The following is a 13076-nucleotide window of genomic DNA, read 5'->3' on the forward strand; positions in this document are numbered from 1 at the left end:
ATGTCTTGCAGCATACTGGCAGCGACATCTAAATGTGTATGACCTCACTTAGCCATATGACTACACTCTACTAGAACGGCTGACAGTTTGTAGCACACAACAAAAGGCTCACCAGGAGGAATGCCGTATTTTCGTTCCACACCCGCTGGGTTGGAGGGGGTCACGCAGTCCATGGTGACCTCTTTTCTCAGACACGTGTCGATGTCAACCGCACTGAAGAAAGCGACAGACTGTGGAAGGTCCCGCATGCCTAACGCATGTGCAAACATACTCCTGCGGGAGACAGACGAGACACACAATAATGTGAAGTTCATTTTCAATTTGGTTTCCAGAGGGGAGGGGTCTATCCCATCTGTTATCAGACCTGGTTAGAAGGTTGGTGATCTGCAACGCCAGCGCCGCTCGGTATCGGTCTTCGCTGCGGACGAGGTAGCGCACCTCGTCGTGGATGCTGATGCAGAAGCGGCCGTCGATGTCGTGCTCCTCGAAGAGCCACCTCATCGCCACCAGCATCAGGTGAAGGTAATCCACCGCCGAGCTCTGGACCACCCAGTTCACTCTGCTGGTGATGAACTGACGAGAAAATGCTGACAAATGTGAGATCTGACATTAACTTCTCTTATCTCTCCTTTAGGGCCACATAATGGGCATTCAGCAAATATGGTGAAGCAGCATTTAGCTGTTATGCTGTACACAAATTAAACAAGATGCCAACAGAAGTGAAGTCAGGCAAAATTGTGAATGTTTTTAAATCCAGGTGAAAAAATATTCTCCCAATACCTTTAATTATGGTCTTAATTTTAAGCAGTTTTAAAGGTTCCCTCATATGAAATGTTCACTTTTTTTGGGTGTTGACATACGTATGCCTTACCATAGCCTGACTAAGTCCCCAAAGCTCTGAAATAAACGACCCATGTTTCCCTTTCCTATGGGCGTTTGTGTCACATTAGCTCATACAGCACTCTCAAATGGGCTGTTTCAGCAGGTCAGTTTTACACGTCACTAACCCCACCTTTTTCGGTTTTATACGTCACTAGCTCAGCGCGAACTCCACCCTCACAATTTTCAAACGTCAAAATTAAATGTAGCTTCATGAACGTCAAAATTAAATGTAGCTTCATGAACCACTTGTAATATTTTTTGACTCGTCTAGATGGCGCTCTTGGTTTAAAGATGCTGTAGAAATTTAATCCACTCCCTTTGCACTAGAATTTATTGTTAACCCAAGAGCACAAACTAGAGTTAAAAAAAAAACGCAAGTGGTTCATGATGCTTCATTTTCCCATTGCTAGTTTTCATGCAAAAAAAATGGGTACTGTATACAATATAAGTTGTTAAATCAGTACTTTTCTGTATGAGTTCAATTGAACTACTGAAATAAAATTGTTCGCAAGAAACTACTGTGTACCTTTACTCTGTGCTTGTTTGTTTAAAAAAAAAATAAACAAATCTTGAAACACAGTAATTAAAGCAATAACTAATAAATATTGAAATCAATTTATCTTATGAAGCCTTCCTTTCAAATCAGTTTTATATATTATCCACCACTGTAAGTTTGTTTAGTGTTGGTCCGTTCTATAGCTCACCTCATCCTTTACTGCCATGGGCTCAAGAGCTCTGCTTATCCTGCAGCCCAAAACAGGCGTCGCTGGCTGGGCTGAATGCGCAATGCTCTCGAGTTTGTTGAACATGTCCGACTCTGTCCCTCCAGACCACATTCGTTTGCCAACTAAATCCCACTTTCTCCGCCGGGAGCTTGTGGGTTTATAAAACAGGAGACAAGCATGTGAACGCTGAGATGTACAAAACTGTGGTTGCGTTTAATATTCCCAATTTCTCACCTTTGTGAAGCCAGTCTACTGATCTTCCGCAACTCCTCGAGGGATACGCTGCCATCTTCCTCCCTTTCCACCTCCATTCCTAGCTCAGAGACCAGCCACTCACCTTCATCTGATAGTTCATATCTGGCCCCCCAAAAAATAAGAAATACAGATGTGTCACACTGCCACAATCAACTATTAACTAACACAGTGGTACCTTACTTACGAGTGCCTGTGGATTAACCGCCACTGACAGGCTTCAAACAAAAGGTATAAAATGACATAATTTTTTTGGTATTTTTTGCTGAAGAATGTGGGACATAATCGCGGAATAGAATTTATACAATATTTTAAATGTGTTTTTTCTTTAAAGAAAAGTAGAGCGTGTGAAATTATTCACCCCCTTTTCTCTAAGTGCAGCCAACTGACTCTACAAGTTCCCTGGTGATTTCTGAATGATGCAAAGTTGACCTAAATGACTGATAATCATAAATTAAGTCTACCTGTGTGTACCGGTAATTGAAATAAAATTTGACATCTTGTCTGAAGCCTTGGCAAAAGTTCAACAGGGCTAATACTTTCCCAAAGCACTTTAAATTAATTTCAACACGGAAATTAGATTTTAGAGATGAGTGCTTTGTGTTACGAGCATGGATGCAGAACAATGAAACTCTTAAGTCAAGGTACCACTGTACAATGAATGAGAATACCTGCGTAACCCCTTTGTCAAAGCATACATCTGTCGGGCCTTGCTGGCAGCCTCTGCCTGACTAAGGCGATGATTGAACTGCATCAGCAGCCTTTCTGCGAAGGGCTGTCCCGCTCCGTAGATGCGGCCGTAGTTGAACACCTTGGCGTGCTCCCTGCTGATGCCCACGGCGTCGGCGGTACGGCTGTGCAGGTCAGTGGCCTGGCTCTTCTTTCCTTGAAGCGTCATCCAGCCGAACGCTGTACAACCTGAACCGCACAGAATGATTAGCTGGACAGAGATGTTTCGTTACATGGTTTTATTGTTACGGGTTCACTCCAGTTTTATTTGTCGATCATAAACAGTATTAACTCATTTGCTCCCAAAAACGTTCTATTTTAAATATTGCCATGGTCCCAAAAATGTATTCATACCTTTGCTTCTTTTTTTTGCTAGAGCATACAGAAGATTTTGATGCACCCTCTGGCCTGAAGAGGTCGCTTCAAGCAATGGTAGTTATTACAAAAAACGGCCAGCAGGTGGCAGCAGTGTATGAGAGAGAGATAAACCAGGGCCATGTTGCGACAAGCTCTTTTCACCAGGGTTTTCAACAAATGTGTGAATAATAATGAAACTTCGCAATATTCTAATGCTAAGTGCTGCAAAACGTAAACAGATACAAATATACTTTTTTGTCCTGATGGAAGAAGAGACTAATCTTTCTTTGGTAAGTTCCATGTTTTTATACCAATCGAACACAATATTCTGTAGGCTTTGCAAAACCAGTTAATATAGAATAGCAGTATAGAAAATTGAACGGTTGGTTGCCAGATCTCACCATGCATGCCAGCAAAGTGGGCCTCTCCGAGCACAGCTGCAATCCACAACTCTTGAGAGTCCACGTCGGCTCCAACCAGGTGGTAACCTGGTGGCGCTTGCACCATCGCCTTCAGCTCACTGCCCACTCTATCCCGCTAAGGACACAAAACATATTAGCTGTGTTTGGATTCCTCATTTCCTACACCCTAATTACTTTAACTGGACCAAGGTCAATGTTATATTATTTAGCTGAGCATACAGTATTTTACAAAATACTGTAAACACAAACCAAGCAGCAATCTGTGTTTTGGTATGTTTTTCTATGGTTGTTTACCACTTTTCAAAATGCAATGTGGGATACACTGAAAGCACTATATACGAGAGAACCAATATTTACCTCACAATTGAACAGCTCTACAAAATGTGTAGTGGATAGGGAATGATTCCAAACATTTTCACTCCAGGGCCACTTACACCTAAATTTGATCTCAAGGGAGACCAGACTAGTTTGTCCATGGCCAAATAATCCATCGATACATTTTCTGAACTGCTTACTCCTCACAAGGGTCGCAGTGGGTGCTGGAACCTATCCCAGCTGGCTATGGGCACTTAGGCAGGGTATACCCTGAACTGGTTGCCAGCTACAAAATACAAATAATGACAAGTCAATATATTTCCTGATTTTTTTTGTTTGTTTGTTTGTTTTTGTAGTTGGGGGGCAAATGATTAAGAACGTTCTGAAAATATTTCTATTTTTTATTATGACCTTACTATTGCTGGCCAGTTAGTTGGTCTTTTATTTATTTATTTTTTTTCTTTCAGGTCATTCATGAGTTCCCCATGACGTCGCGCTGCCCATTGGAAGAAAAAAACAAAACAAAAAAAGTTGACGTCAATTAACGTCGATAGTGGTACTCGTTGGTATTTCCTTAAACGTCAATTAACGTTAACGGCAGGAAAAGAGTTAAGCGGTTGTAAGTGTGCCCTCCAGTGGCCAAAATTAGGAGCAACACTTAATTTTAGCGAAAAACTGCAGTTTGTGTTCTGTTCTCACAGGCCAGATTGGACCTCCTGATGGACCGGTTCTGGCCCGCGAGCCGTACCTTTGACATCTTTGCTTTTTAGCTGACAAATGGCAGCCACTATACATCATAATTTGCTTCCAGTGTGATGTTTGTGTGAGTATGTGTCAGTGAATGTCTTACGCGTGCATTACTAGCAGTCAGCCATGTTGGCTCCACAGCCCTTCGCGTGACAGTTCCAGCAGTGACCACCTGAGGTAATATAGCGCCGTACTGCCCTTCTTCATCAAATTCCTTGTGCCTTTGGAGACCACACAAATCCTTTATTTTTGGAGTTCAATGCAGATAATACGCAAAAGTAGAAGACCAACCTGCTTACAAAACGAGGAAGCTCTCCTTTCCGTAGCCATAGCACCATCTGGGAGCTTTGATAAGATCAAATTCAAGTTTTGGTAGTACTGAAATTCAATGTTTACTATATTTGTCTGACTGTTAATATTTTTTTTCATAGTACATTCTCACTCATATACTGATTGTGAGACAAACATCCCCAATGATAGTAGTTGATAGATACCTTATGCGTTTATGAGCATTCCTCCAGAAGGACATCATTTTGTTGATCTCTAAGGCCCGCGTGGCATTGGTCCCACCCCTTCCTGCTCTAAGAGTACCATCCTCCATCTTAGGCAGGAAGTCTTTAGAAAAAGGACTGCCAACGTTATTTTGATTACCGTCCTGAAACAGACAAAGACTTACGAGTGCAATGCCAGCCATTTGTTGATGAAGCACTGACACCTTACCTTATGTGGTAATTTGAAAAACCAGCATCCAGGTATGTCTATATCGTTGTAGGGGCCAATTCCTTGGTGATAGTGGCAATGACGCTCCTCTGGGACAAGATGGGACTTACGGGTAAGTTGATGCTTCTGTGAAAATTACACAAAAAAAAAAACATGCTATGTAAAAACAGCAACAATTACATTTTAATGTGGTAATGGACACTTTATGACAGAACAAAGATCAATTTGGATACCCTGTTTGTCACTGCTTTGACTTCATGTTCCTCTGTCAGTCTCTCCATTGATCCATACTCCTCCACCTAGTGAGTGAAAAAAAAAAAACTGTTTAAGTGCATTTTCTTTCTTTCTTTAGTAGGACCTTGCTTTTGTGGCTTCTGGTTGATGGAAAATTTGAAATAAAATGGAACTGATTATAGAAGAATAACTCTGGCATAGTGGTTCACAAGTCGGCCTCACAGTCAAGTCAGCTGGGATAAATTCCAGCTCCCGTGACTAATGAGGACTATAAAATAAATGGATGGATAATTTATACAAGAGTGCATCATGGTTTACTTACTTGTCCATTACATTGGAGTCACATCACATTCTGCTTTTAAGTACCTTTGCCCAAACAGCGCTGTCTGTCCACATGAGGTCATCTGATGGCGCACCGTCCAAATATTCAGGACCCTCCTTGCAGTTCTGATCACAATACTCTCTGTAAACACGCTCAATCTCTCTGTAGAGGACAAAAAGCTTAAATACATCTTATGTAGACTGGATTTATTAAATGGACCAGTGGATCTCAAACTGTTTGGGTGGAGTGGACAAAGTTTTTCTAGAACCCACTCATAGTTGTAACCCCACTTAAACATAACTTCCCCAAATGCCAGGATGTTCTTATTTTTCAACCAAAGTATCCATGACCTGTTTAACTCATTCACTCCCAGCCATTTTCACAGAAGCAATCCCCTTCACTCCCAGCTGTTTTACTGGATTTTCGATTTTGCAAGGCCCACAGAATAATGTTCTATTGCTTTAAAACATGGAACCTACCAAAATAAAGATTAGTCTTTTCTTTCGTCAGGAAAAAAAAAGTACATATCTATCTGTTTCTGTTTTGCAGCAATTAGAATATAGACAAGTTTTATCATTATGTGTAATAGAGTTTTTTTTTTTTTTTTTTTTTTTTTTTTTTTTTTTTTTTTTTTTTAAACATGGCCCTGGTTGAGCTCCTTTGCTTTGCTGCCACCTGCTGGTCGTTTATGTATTAACTATAATTTCTTCAAGCATTCTTTGCAGTTGAGACTAGAGGCTTTGATGTATGCTCTAGCATTAAAAAAAAAACAAAAAAAACCATTAAAACATTTAAAACAGAAAGTATTTATACATTCTGAGTTAACAATATGAACGTTTTTTTCCCTATGACAAAAAAAAAAAAAAAAAAAAAAAAAAGAAAAGAAAAAAAGTCAGTTGAACTGACTACAATTTACTGCAAATTATTCTGCCTCAATTTGAGAACCACTAAATCAGACCATGGTCCGCAAGTTACCTATAAGGGCAAAGAGCTGGCCTGATGTTTTCCTCCAGGGAGTCCAGGTTATCCCTGCGTCCCGGAACCAGATACCCCCAGCCATGCTTCTCTGTGTAATGCAGCGGAAACCCATCCCACGTCAGACCCATCAGTTTTGGGGTCACTCTCATCTGGAGACTAATGAGATTGGCTCCAGGTGACCAGCTGTCCGTGGACATCTTTTCACACAGCTTACGATACCACCTGATGATGCAGTACACAATGAGGAACATTGGAATGTGAAAGTAAAGTTCTGACTGTTGAATATCAGACCCGGGATGTCCAGGCAGGTGTTGCTTTCTCTTGGGAAGTCGATTCATCGTTTCCTTCAGTTTATCCACAGCTAGCCTGCTGGGAGAAGGGCCTGCTGCAGTGTCCTCTTCAGATGGTGGACCTGCATCTTGAAGCACAAAATCAATCATATTATAAAGGCTCTTCAGAATGAAGACCACGATAATCTGGTGAGCGACACTCTTAAAAGGATATACCTTCCATCCAGTCTGCAACAGGAGCAGCAGTTTGGGATTCAACTTCTTTTTTGGACTGTTTCTTTTTGCTGGCTGGCAGCTTTTTCAGCTTGAATTCCTGCACATCCCACTCAAGGTCCCAAAGCCAAGGATCATTTTTAAATCTAGGAATAAATAAAATACATGGAAAATGATATTCAATTGTGACAATTGGTCATTATATCAGTATAGTAGATCCCTTCTTTGCTCGGCTGCACCTAAAATATCTGATGCCTGATCGTTATGATATTTACGAATTTGTGACATTGAGGGATCACTCCATGTTGAATGAGAACGCCTGGCTGACAATCTTGGCTCCAGTTGAGCCCTAATGAATTATTTTCTCAATAGGGTTCAATTTGGGCTCAATGTACACAAACGTTTCTGACTTTATGTACTGCAGAAAAATGCGGAAGCAAAGTATCGTCCAAAACATCTGTTTAAGATTTAGGGTGAATTTAGGGGTTGGGTCCAACCCTAGTAAATGAATGAGTTGATTAAGTGGTGGTGAATTCTATTGAAGATGTATTATTAAATTCAATAAAAAAAAAAATAAAAAATAAAAAATCATAATTGTCCACAGACTTTCCTTGATACTTTGTTGAGGCATGTTTGCCAACAATTACAGCCTGAAGCCTCTTCTTTTTTCTTTTTTTCTTTAAATATTATCAAAGCACAAGCATTTCCAGTTCCCTCCATATGTCATGTGGTTAGTGGAAACAGGATGCACATAAGCTTAATTCTAGTGTCATGGAAATATATTTAATTAATTAACGTGATTTCTTACATTTTTTTTTTAAATAAATTTGCAGCAATCTAAAAAAAACAAAAAAACACTACTATTCAACTATTTATTATAGAGTGTTGTGTGTAAAATTTTGAGTAAAATAAATGCATTTACCATAGTTCATCTTGACTTAAGGCTGTATTTTAACTAGAGCTGTCAAACGATTAAATTTTTTAATCAGATTAATCACATCGCAGAATTTTGATTAATCATGATTAATCACTGACTTAAAAAAGCTTTTTTCCCCCAACATTTTTGCCCGCTGCACACTCTCATCCTGCATTTTCTAATCAATTAATTATTTGCATAATTTAACATGGGTAAAAAATGACCTACGGCATATGTAAACATTTATTAAATGCTTTACTTTAATGCATGTAGTTGTAGATGTTTATTGCTCAAACTCCAACAGCTACCTTTAATGTAACCATCCACTGTTGGCTAAAAAGGATCATCTGCGGTCAAAATTAATAGTGTGATTTATCTGTGGTAATACAATGATTAATGCGATAATTTTTTGTGATTAATTAATTAGTTAACACTTTAAGTTTGACAGCACTAATTTTAACAAAACATGGAATAAGTAAAGTGCTGTGAAAATATTCCAGAATGTGTCTCCTAACATGTCCAGTCGGCCACCAATATTCAGGTGCATCACACGAGATTTGAATTATTGCATCATGAAAAACATCATTTTAATAGTCTTATTAAAAATGTTTAACTTGTCATGGTAGATTCACTATAGCTTAATCTTATAGCTAACAAAATACAAAGGCTCATAACTATGTTATACTCATTTATTAGCATGCACCTTTAGATCATTCAGCTGAATTAATTTTTAAGAAAGCTACGTTAAATCATATGCCTAGTGTACAGTTTCAGGTTCGTTATATAATATTTTCCCCTCAAAGGAATAAGGAGTTCGGAGGATGGATGGATGGATGGATGGATTGTGTTACGCTGACAAAGTTCAGTTACAGAAATGAAGGTTTTTTTGACTCACTTCTCGTCCTCCAGAAGCTGGCATGCATCATCAGCTAGAGTCATGAGAGATTTCTTCATCTCTCTCTGAAGCTCCTCGTAAATGTCCTGGGAATCCTCCAGGTATCGCCCCCAGTTGTGATTGACAGGAAGGTAGCTCACACCCATCTCCAGCATTCCGGCAAATGTCACTGGATGGGGACATCTTCAGAAATACAAATTAGTTGTTGAGATCCAGTAATAACTACAACGCAAAAGAAATATGTATTCTGACCTCTCCATGAAGAGGGGCAGCTGTTCAATGAAAATTTCATGGGTGGCCTGAACATCTGAGGCACAGTACCGCATTAACTCCTACAGGTGACAGCAAAAACACATTTACAGTACACTGATGTATTGATACCTGGACAGATTGACAGATACAGTCAATAAACCATGGCCAGAAAGTCATACAGACCTGTAAGTTGTTCCTTACATCCACCATGGAGCCTTTTACAAAGGTCTCTCTTATCTCTTTTTGTATCGGTGGCCCTCCCACATACAGAGCGTGGACATCGGCTAAGTTGTTGATGCTGCTAATATTCACCCAGTCCCAAAATCCAATCTATAGACAAAAACATTCTAAATGGAAAGGTTTTCAATAGTCTATGTCTAAAACAACCAATTAGGGGTGTGAATTGCCTAGTACCTGACGATTCGATTCGTATCACGATTCACAGGTCACGATTCGATTCGATACCGATTAATCCCGATACGAATGGTCACGATTCGATACCGATTAATCCCGATACGAATTTATAAGTCGATTGTTGCGATTTTTTTCCATTCAAATTTAGAAAATACTATCAGTAAATTTGTACATGTACACTGTAAGATTTGTATGAATATATTTATCTAAAACTTGAGGCTTATAACCGTGAGCCACTGTACACAAACAGTTTGCAATCTGTTTCACATTTGAACAGCATTAAAATAAAAATATTAAGGCTTAATGTGCCGTTCATAGAACATTCTTCCATGCTCAAGGTGTGAATCCTAAAAAAAAAAAAAAAAAAAAAAAAAAAAAAAAAAATCGATTCTGCCGATTATTGAATCGATTCGAGAATCGCGCGATGTAGTATCGCGATATATCGCCGAATCGATTTTTTTTAACACCCCTACAACCAATCCACTGTCAAATACACAAACCTTGGGACCGTCTCTTTTCTGTCCCACTTTCTTCATGTGCTGGCTGACCTCCTGGAGGCCCAACTTCTTGCCCATCTTATTGGCCATCCACAGTGTACGCTGGAAGCCAGTCAGGCCCGAGATAGCCATGTGAAGACTCATCGTGTCCATGAAGCGCATCCTAGAACCCTTGCGACATTAATACAGACGCGGATATTAATTCAATGGGAAAACACACTCACCTTCTTTGGATACCAAAACACGCACCTTTAATAAGTATTGCTCCTTGATGTGAGATCGGTCAAAACTGACATTGTGGCCCACAATGAGCCGTTCCTTCCACTGACCACCTGGTGGACGGACAGAGTTCATTGGTGTCTCCAATGGGATGAGGTCAGCGAGGATGAGCTGGTTTGACCAGGAGTAGCGCTCTTCGATGAGACGTTTGCTGCACCAAGAGTACCTGGTAATGGACACACAAAAACAAAAACATACGGTACCCGTGTACAGTAAGTAGGGCTGATTACTGCCAACAACCTCACAATACAATGTGTATCACGATATAGGTGTCACAATACGTATCGTGATACATGTGAATCCCGATACACGGCATTCAAAACAGTAGTTATCCCATTATTTTTCATTACTTAACATTTTTATGATGATGATAAATGATCTGTATACCCATATGATGATGACATATTTAAAGCCGGTATGTCCCTGGTCCTTTGACTTGCTAATCCCTACTCCACCATGCTACCAAATGCATGAAGTCAATCAACAAAATCATTTAAGTCTGACACTGCGGCATAGCTTTTTTTTTTTTTCCCTTACCAGTGTGTTGGAGACAAAGCAACTGCCAATGTTGGACACTGTCCCTCTGCCATGCACACCTCTACATCAAACACAAGTGATGTCTCATCTGGGAAATCAACCCTGTGACACTCCCCGTTGGACCCGTAGCGTGTCCAGCCAACCTGCCATGCCCACTCCTGAGGCATAGGAGGAAGTTCTGCTTGCTGCAGCTCAGCCGCAGCTTCCAGGTAGGGAAGACTCTGCTTCTGGGCCAAAACACGGAAGTGTTCGTCAATATTGTCTCCATACATTTTGGGAAGCTTCAGCTCCACTTCGTGTAAAAGTGACGTTTCTTTCCCCCACAGCTGATGCTTCTGCAGGTGCCGTACACCGCGTTCCACATTTTCTTCTCGGTACTCTGGCACCAGCCCTCGAAAGATCTGCTCATGGAGGTTTCTTGACAGCATCTGGATATTAAGGGGGTTTAGGCGGGTCTCCCCAGAATCCTCGGCTTGTACTGAGTGGGGCTTTGTGGAGCAGGTGCGCAAACATATCCCTTTTTTGGAGATGACAGATCTGTGCATGGGACAGCAGATCACTTTCAGCGTCACACGCAGCATCACCTCATCTGGACAGGCAGTTCACTGCATCCTATGAAAAATATTCACAAATACATCATCACAGCCTAAACACATCGGCATGCCCTTAACTGTTGAATGTAACAAAACAAAGCCTTAATTAAATATTATCCGTGTATAATCTTAATGAAAGACGACCAGTACACCAAGAACATGGGCATTTCCCATTAGTACGTCTAAGTTACGTCTTTCTATCAACTTACCCAAGTCAAAATCATGATGGGTCAGTGATGGGCCTCGATTGTGAGCTAACAAGCTGCTTACTTTAAGTCCATGTTTTATTACAAGACTACGACTGAAAGGCACATAAATGCGCCCAAACTGATAAACGCTATGGAACTAGTGATAAATAAACGCGACCAAAGTTATAAATAAAGCTTCCGCTACTTCGCCATATTATTCAAGTAGATCTCCATGCGTTAATAACCTTTGCGACATCTAGTGGTGTGGATGACCGTATTTTTGTACAACGTAAAACGACTGAAAAAGTTTATACTCTATTGAGTTATGTTCAGTAGTTAGTATATTAAATGCTGAATATTAAAATACAGATTTAGGTTGCCTACTGCAGCGCCGAGCATTATATATATATTTTAAGAAATGACATAAGAACTGCTTGGTGGCCGTGTGGCCTAATGGATAAGGCATCTGACTTCGGATCAGGGGATTGCAGGTTCGAGTCCTGCCACGGTCGTTTTATTCTTACTTTGTTGCAGACGATGCACATCTCCAAGTGCAAGCGGAATACGATGAATTGACATAATCGGCTGGGCTTTTTTTTCAGCTGTCGACCTATACACCCACCCACCCTTCTTTTCTTTTTGCAAACTGCGCAAAGTCCTAACTGGGCCAAAGCCCAAAATATGATATGTCGGTGTCAGGTGGATTTTGGATTTTGAATTCTAGTTGTGATTTTACTTTTTTTTTTTCAGATCCATACATCCCTTAGTTTATATTTGTGGTGCTGGAGCCTATCCCAGCTGGCTTCGGGCAGCAGGCGGGGTACGCCATAAACTGGTTGTCAGCCAATCCAGGGAGAAAATGTAATGTCATTGTCACAACTTTAAGGAATACGTTATAAAGATGAACACAGCCATCTGCTGGATATTGTCGGTTACTGCGCCCTTATCTCTCTCTCTCTCTAAAAGTAAAAAGGCATGTAAAAAGCATTGAATTAAATTGTGCCGTAAGCCGTTTTGACTCGGGGGATGGTGGTAATAAATAATAAATAAATGAATGAATAAATAAATAAATAAATAAATAAATAAATAAATAAATAAATAAATAAATCAGTATTAAGGTACATATGTTTGTCATTCGAAATGGGAAGCTTTTGTTGTTGTTCCTTATGACAGTCTCAGTGTGCTTGTATATCTTATAAATTTCACAGATTTTTTTTTTAACAGTGTCCTCCATAGAGAAGACGGACCAGGAACTTGGATGTTCGCGTTCGCGTTACTATAGTAACACTCAATAACAGCCCCGCCCATTTTGTTTGCCC

General features: G+C 40.3%; 1 protein-coding gene and 1 non-coding gene across 2 annotated transcripts; one reads left to right on the forward strand and one right to left on the reverse strand.

Moving 5' to 3' along the window:
* Window positions 1-44: 44 nt before the first annotated feature.
* Window positions 45-11557, reverse strand: polg (polymerase (DNA directed), gamma). The gene is made up of 20 exons (XM_077517959.1): window positions 10977-11557; window positions 10410-10605; window positions 10164-10331; window positions 9433-9579; window positions 9250-9329; window positions 8998-9180; window positions 7190-7332; window positions 6960-7101; window positions 6681-6905; window positions 5750-5867; window positions 5383-5448; window positions 5150-5275; window positions 4924-5084; window positions 4533-4650; window positions 3347-3482; window positions 2531-2777; window positions 1842-1964; window positions 1587-1755; window positions 365-573; window positions 45-273 (listed from the first exon to the last, which is right to left on the reverse strand). Exons 1-20 carry the CDS (start codon window positions 11555-11557, stop codon window positions 45-47), a joined length of 3567 nt encoding a protein of 1188 aa, XP_077374085.1.
* Window positions 11558-12196: 639 nt separating this feature from the next.
* trnar-ucg (transfer RNA arginine (anticodon UCG)) lies at window positions 12197-12269 on the forward strand. The gene has a single exon. It is a non-coding gene; the product is annotated as a tRNA-Arg (tRNA).
* Window positions 12270-13076: the final 807 nt, after the last annotated feature.

This window comes from Festucalex cinctus, chromosome 3, assembly GCF_051991245.1.
Source record: "Festucalex cinctus isolate MCC-2025b chromosome 3, RoL_Fcin_1.0, whole genome shotgun sequence".
Classification (NCBI taxonomy): Eukaryota; Metazoa; Chordata; class Actinopteri; order Syngnathiformes; family Syngnathidae; genus Festucalex; species Festucalex cinctus.